This window comes from Eptatretus burgeri, chromosome 11 (assembly GCF_056783735.1).
Source record: "Eptatretus burgeri isolate ZD-2024b chromosome 11, Ebu_testis_v1, whole genome shotgun sequence".
In the NCBI taxonomy this organism is placed as follows: domain Eukaryota; kingdom Metazoa; phylum Chordata; class Myxini; order Myxiniformes; family Myxinidae; genus Eptatretus; species Eptatretus burgeri.
The window spans coordinates 75,243,478-75,250,961 of NC_140971.1; the positions used below are offsets into that span (position 1 = coordinate 75,243,478).

Here is a 7,484-nt window from a genome sequence, read left to right on the forward strand (position 1 = left end):
ACATCCCCTACCTCCGGTGCGAGGCGTAGTTGCCAGTCACATGACCACTACCGTCACAGCCCGGTGTGGGGCACGTCCTGCGGAACATGGACTGCTTAGTTCACTTCAGGACGTTGGCTTTTCCCAGAGTAACCCCGAACACTTTGGCCCTGCAATCTGTCCGAATTTCATAAAGCCGATTGCTTCATGACCACTCTGCACAATTATGTGATCTAAGCAAAGAAAATATTATTCATGAGGGGAAAAGACCCGTGGCCAAATCAAATATGACTCTGCTCTCCATCTGTATCATCAAAACATGACCATGCTTCCCCTGGAGGTCCTCAATTATAGTCCTACAACCCCTTATTTTCAATCATTTTCCCATTCCCACCTTACTTTGCACATTATTGACAAATCATCCCACCTAAGCCACGAAAAATCATGCATACACAGTAGATTCTGCTTGTGGCAACCACAGTTACAATGCACAGTAAGCATTTATTTATGCTGTATTATTTTTTTAAAAATCAATCTTGAGACAAAACTTTCATAAACCCTTTTGGAAAATAAAGAAGAATGTGGCTGCCCAAAGCAGAATCTGCCATGTGGAAAAATCTCAGAAAGTGTAGGAATGGCATTCTCAGTATACAGAGCACATCTATCACATTGTGGGGTCATGTGTGGACTGATCCAGTAGGGTGATCTATATCAGACTGTCAGCAGGTGTCACTACCTCTGTTGGCTATTATTTTTTGAGATTTATGGAGTGGAAGGAGAGGAACAGATGTATTTTGCTCCTAATAGCCCAAGTCCAAAGTTCAAAGCAGAACAACTGCTTACACCAGTAGCTCCTTGCGGCCATCTTTTGGCAGTGAGGTCTTGGTCTTGGGGATAGCAGTAGTCACTTCACCTGGGTATCGACGATCATCACTGACCTCATCCAAATCTCCCTGTTAAAATACACATGGATTTAAACATCTCCTTAGTCTCAGACCATTGCATTGTCATTTGCTAATACCGTCTGAGCACTATATTGTCTTATATTTTGCCTTCGGAACTTCCTATAATTTCCAATAGGAGTCACTGAATAAGTACATTTATCTGTATGTAGTTGAACCTATTGTTGTTGGTAGTAGTTGTTCATTACTATTTACGGATCACCCAAGAACTCTGTGCACTTTGTGTCATAACATGCAAGTAAAGCATAGATTCATAAACATAATTGCTGCAGTAAACTGTCATCTAAATTCTAAAGCATAATCATAAACCAAAGAAAATATGCCATGCATTTTCTTTGAATGAATACTTCCAATTCTGTTTGAATTATCGATAAAACATTGGGTCATCATGAGATGAGGATAGTCGAGCATGGCAAGTGCACTTTTACCTCTTCAGTCCGTCCAGTTGTGTAATCCAGTGGGGCATGCCAAGCCGGAGGATCTGAAGGTGGTAGGCAGGCATGTTGTGGTGGAGGCTGTGAAGGTGCTGTGCAGTGCAACTCTGTAAAGCCCACACCCTCTCCGAGCGTCCCTGAGCTTGTGGGACAATTGGCCACCGTCCGTGCAGGTTTCATGCTGAGATCCAGGGTGCCGTGTTCATCGAGAACATCCTGAGTGCATCCCTGAATGGCAAAGCACATGGCTGGTTGTTTGTGTTGCATATTTCACAAGTTTTATAAGGTTGAGAAACGTGTGTATCATCTGGTACTTATGATAGGAGTATTACAGACACCGAGATGATGGAAGTTTGGTGTAACCAACCACAAAGGAATATTAATATCTTATCGTTACTGACCTTCCAGAGATGAAATACAACACCTAGTTCATTAACATCACAAGATCTGAGTGTGTATGTACGTTTGATGCACTTAACTCTTTGAACCACAGCATCCGTTTTACCAGCCACTGTTAAGCCTCAATATAACCAAGCAGCCAGTTTACCAGCCGCTATTAAAACCTCCATATACCGGAGTGGTTGGTTTACCAGCCGCTATTCAAACCTCCATATACCGGAGCAGTCGGTTTACCAGCCACTATTCAAACCTCCATATACCCGAGTGGCCGGTTTACCAGCCACTATTAAAACTTCCATATACCCGAGCGGTCGGTTTACCAGCCGCTATTCAAACCTCCATATACCCGAGCGGCCGGTTTACCAGCCGCTATTCAAACCTCCATATACCCGAGTGGCCGGTTTACCAGCCGCTATTCAAACTTCCATATACTGGAGCGGTCGGTTTACCAGCCGCTATTCAAACCTCCATATACCCGACGGCCGGTTTACCAACCGCTATTCAAACCTCCATATACCGGAGCGGTCGGTTTACCAGCCGCGATTCAAACTTCCATATACCAGAGCGGTCGGTTTACCAGCCACTATTCAAACCTCCATATACCCGAGCGCCGGTTTACCAACCGCTATTCAAACCTCCATATACCAGAGCGGTCGGTTTACCAGCCGCGATTCAAACCTCCATATACCGAAGTGGTCGGTTTACGAGCCGCGATTCAAACCTCCATATACCAGAGCAGTCGGTTTACCAGCCGCTATTCAAACCTCCATATACCCGAGTAGTTGGTTTACCAGCCACTATTCAAACCTCCATATACCCGAGCGGCCGGTTTACCAACTGCTATTAAAACCTCCATATACCGGAGCGGTCGGTTTACCAGCCGCGATTCAAACCTCCATATACCGAAGTGGTCGGTTTACCAGCCGCGATTCAAACCTCCATATACCGGAGCAGTCGGTTTACCAGCCACTATTCAAACCTCCATATACCCGAGCGGCCGGTTTACCAACCGCGATTCAAACCTCCATATACCGGAGCAGTCGATTTACCAGCCGCTATTCAAACCTCCATATGCTGGAGTGGTCGGTTTACCAACCGCTATTCAAACCTCCATATACCCGAGCGGCCGGTTTACCAGCCACTATTCAAACCTCCATATACCCGAGCAGCCGGTTTACCGGCCGCTACTCAAACCTCCATACACCGGAATGGTCGGTTTACCAGCCGCTATTCAAACCTCCATATACCCGAGCGGCCAGTTTACCAGCCACTATTCAAACCTCCATGTACCCGAGTGGTCGGTTTACCAGCCACTAATCAAACCTCCATATACCCAAGCGGCCGGTTTACCAACCGCTATTCAAACCTCCATATACCGGAGCAGTCGGTTTACCAGCCGCTATTCAAACCTCCATATACCTGAATGGTCGGTTTACCAGCCACTATTCAAACCTCCATATACCCGAGCGGCCGGTTTACCAGCCGCGATTCAAACCTCCATATACCGGAGCAGTCGATTTACCAGCTGCTATTCAAACCTCCATATACCGGAGCGGTCGGTTTACCAGCCGCTATTCAAACCTCCATATACCGGAGCGGTCGGTTTACCAGCCGCGATTCAAACCTCCATATACCGAAGCGGTCGGTTTACCAGCCGCGATTCAAACCTCCATATACCGGAGCAGTGGATTTACCAGCCGCTATTCAAACCTCCATATACCCGAGCGGCCGGTTTACCAGCCGCTATTCAAACCTCCATATACCGGATCAGTCGATTTACCAGCCGCTATTCAAACCTCCATATGCCGGAGCGGTCGGTTTACCAGCCGCTATTCAAACCTCCATATACCCGAGCGGCTGGTTTACCAGCCACTATTCAAACGTCCATATACCCGAGCAGCCGGTTTACCAGCCGCTATTCAAACCTCCATATACCCGAGTGGCCGGTTTACCAGCCGCGATTCAAACCTCTATATACCTGAGCGGCCGGATTTTTATCATCAGAGCCCAGGGTGGGGGAGCCGAAAGTCCAAGGAGCTCAGGGTTCAAAGGGTTAACCCTTTAGAACCCTTTATAATTACCATTTATCCATCCATCCATTGGGACCATGCTCTGTGCAAAGCGTTGGTGTTGCCTAAGCAGTCTCCTTGGCTATTGGGCACAATCCTGGACCAGTCGCCACTCCGACACAGAATTACCCTTTAGAACCATTTAGAACCCATTAAAATTACACTTTAGAACCCATAAGAATTACCCTTTATAACCCATTTGAATTACCCTTTAGAATCCTTTAGCATTACCCTTTAGAATCCTTTGGAATTACCCTTTAGAATCCTTTGGAATTACCCTTTATAACCCTCTAAAACTACCCTTTAGAACTATTTAGAATTACCCTTTAGAATCCTTTAAAATTACCCTTTATAACCCTTTAACATTACTGTTTTGGATTCTTTAGAATTGCCCTTTAGAACCTTTCAGAATTACCCTTGAGAATCCTTTAGAATTACCCTTTATAACCCCTTAAAATTACCCTTTAGAATCCTTTAGAACCATTCAGAATTACCCTTTAGAATCCTTTAGAACCTTTTAGAATTACCTTTTAGAATCCTTTGAATTACCCTTTATAACCCAGTTGAATTACCGTTTATATCACTATAAGATTACCCCTTAGAAACCCATAGGATTACCCTTTAGAACCCTTTCGAATTACCCTTTAGAATCCTTTAGAATTACCCTTTAGAATTATCCTTTGGAATATTTTAGAATTTTCCTTTAGAACCCTTTAGAATGACCCTTTAGAAACCTTTAGAATTCCCTTTAGAACCCATAAGAATTACCCTTTAGAACCCATTAGCATTCCCTGTAGAACCCATAATAATTACTCCTTAGAACCCATTAGAATTACCCTTTAGAACCCATAAGAATTACCCTTTAGAACCCTTTAGAATTCCCTTTAGAACCCATAAGAATTAAACACAGTGGGGTAGAAAGGTTCTTCTTCTTCAGTTTTTACAGCTGGATGGATGGATGGATGGAAGGAAGGACATAGCCAAATACTGAATCGGCTTCACCACTCAAAAAGGAAGAAGGTATTTGGGTGGTGAACATGAAATTATAAAAAATTTGAATGGAAAAAACAAAACATGAGAGTTTAACTACAGCAGACTCTTTCAAAAAAATATTAATATTACAAGGATTATTCATCTTGATGAACCTTTGTGTTCAGCAGATGCAAGATCGATGGGTGTGTATGTGGGTATGTGGAGGTGTGGAGTGAGTGGTTTTTTTTGGGGGGGGGTGTAGTGCATGCATCAATACAAGTTTATTGTACCTTTCACTGGGCTTATGAAGGGGTAAAATATTTCAGGTTTTTAACTGCAGTATTTTAAAAAAGAGAACCCCTCCTCCCCCCCCCCCGCCAGAATAGTGTTGAACGTGATGTAATAGTTGTCTATCTTTTACTTTTGATAGCTATCTATTTCAGCAAGATTCTGAAATTCAAAGCTTAATTTTACGAACTTTGCACATTTTCTGAGTTTGTTTGGCTTCAGTCAAAATGGTCAAAGTAATTCATACTTTTTGTTCATGCCAATATATCGATCTTGCCTGTATGATCTATCATGGAATGGTAGTTAAGAGCATTGTTCAGCCTTTGTGAGCTCATGGTTGACCTCAGATAGTTTTTCACCCTTCTCAGGACTGAATGAACTTGCTCAGATCTTGCTGGGGTGACTGACACTGTGTAGCACATTTTGTGGAATTCTGCAAAGAGTTCTTTAAGGACTGAATCCATAGACATAGCCTGGCAAATGGTCTGCACACTAATATGGACTAAGCTGGTCTCTGGTCCCACAATAATAGGTCACATTTGTAGCTTGAGGCAAAAGGCCACCACACACGAGACGACACAATGCAACAAGATTGTCGGTGACAGCTTTGTCGACAGTTTTTGATAATCGTGTAATGTGCGGCGGTTGACGTTCAACATCAAGTTGTATTTCAGGTGTACGCATTGGTGACAATCGTAAAAGTTGAAAGTGTTCACCTTTCACGATGAGTTATCGGCGACAATCGTGCATCATCATGCAGTGTGCGGCAGTCTCCGATAACAATCGCCGACACAGCAAAATGTATCGACCAATTAAACTTCAGCTTTCAGTATCTTCTGGCCATAGTGTCATATCATCTGCAGCATTTTTTAAAAATACAGTAGTTGAAGCTTATGTGAACTTTGAAGCCCAAAAAGGAATTATGAAAGTTCAACGTACTGACACACTCCGCTACCTCATTAAAGAGTGTTTTCAGAATACATTGTTCCTGCTGTCATAGAATAATGAAAATAGTCATGTTTGAAACTTAATAATCGATTTATTGGTTGGAAAGCTTATGATCCATTTCCTTGGAACAAAAATTTGTGTCTGTTTAACCATAAAAGCCTGTTTTAAAATCCTGTTTTTTCCAGATTTGAAGAACAAGTGGGAATGAGAGATTAATGTGGCGGCACATTTCCAGAGGGAACTAGTATTTATTAGTAAATGTAAATATAAATATGAGTTCCCTTATATTTTACAGCAGGTTCCCATGAGCAAGTTCTTGAACACTCCCTGAGGTGACCTTCTCTCCGTTCAGGGCTTTACCCACAACTGCTTCTTTCTCCTGGCACACCAGGACTGGTACCAACATGATTGCCAAAGCAGCGGTGCTCAGAGCTTTCACCATTCTCATCCTCTCCCTGCATTTCTTTTTCTTTGCCATTTTGTTGAACGAAAATAGTGTGTGAGTGTGCGGCAGTGTACGGCAAGACCAGATTGTACAAGATCTATTGCTGACGATCTTGTGTTGCTGCGTCGGCATTGCATCGGCTCATGTGCGGCGGCCTTTAGATGTTGATCTAGATTGATGCTTTTGTACTGGTCTTCAATTGATTTGGGTATTCTGGAATATTCCCCATTAACAGCTTTGAGAATGTTTTTTGGAAGGTTTTCGTGATCCTGGAGGAGTTACATACCTTTTTGCTCAAATCTTCTGTCAAACTCTTGATACAGAATGTAAAGGACTGCCTAGAACTTCGGTTAGAAGTTCTCTTCTACAGGCATCCAGCAACCCAACTTCTTCTGTGTGGACAAAGAAGTTATGTGGCTGTGTATGCCTTCATCAATTTTCCTTGATGGAGCTGTCCGAGGTTGTACTTGGGCTCCCTGTTTAGCTCTCCGATTTCTCTGTGATGTCATCGGAGAACTTGTGGAACCCCTCATTTCGTTGCTGTTGTTAGAATGTGTATAACAATGAGATACTCTTCAATGCACTCTTGGCAAATGTATCTTTACATTCTAAATTTATTGACACCTGTTGAGCCCAAGAGAAGGAAGACATGAAATGTGAGCTTCAAACTGAAGAATGTACCAAATCTCTCCATAAATGTGGCCTGGCTACTCGCACCTCTGGAATATTTGACGTCGTTCAAACTCTCACTCACTTCATCCAATATATTCAACAACACTTGGTAATTAGACAAAATGTCACTCAAAAGGTCGTGTTCTCACAGTCCATCGAGTCGGGTAAAGTGGTCTCAGCTGACGGGGGCTCTCTTCGCCAGGGTGAATGTGCTTACAATAAGCGTGTAAAGATGGTTGATCGCTTTGGGGAAAACTTTGTCAGTTTGATTAATTCAAAGAGGAGATCCAGCGCATTTTGGATAAGCTTGCTTGTG

The 7,484-nt window shown here is 43.3% G+C and overlaps 1 protein-coding gene across 7 annotated transcripts in view; it reads right to left on the reverse strand.

The window, feature by feature from the left end:
- The window catches only part of LOC147017406 (myelin transcription factor 1-like), a 177,387-nt gene that overhangs the window by 32,070 nt on the left and 137,833 nt on the right, over nucleotides 1–7,484 (reverse strand). For 6 of the 7 annotated variants that reach the window (XM_085847032.1, XM_085847031.1, XM_085847034.1 and 3 more), the window contains 3 exons: nucleotides 1,370–1,603; nucleotides 823–932; nucleotides 12–77 (listed from right to left, as the gene is read on the reverse strand). In XM_085847032.1, the coding sequence (XP_085703158.1) occupies nucleotides 12–77; nucleotides 823–932; nucleotides 1,370–1,603 (410 nt within the window). The remainder of the gene's footprint in view (nucleotides 1–11; nucleotides 78–822; nucleotides 933–1,369; nucleotides 1,604–7,484) is intronic. The other variant, XM_085847033.1, reaches the window with a different exon arrangement.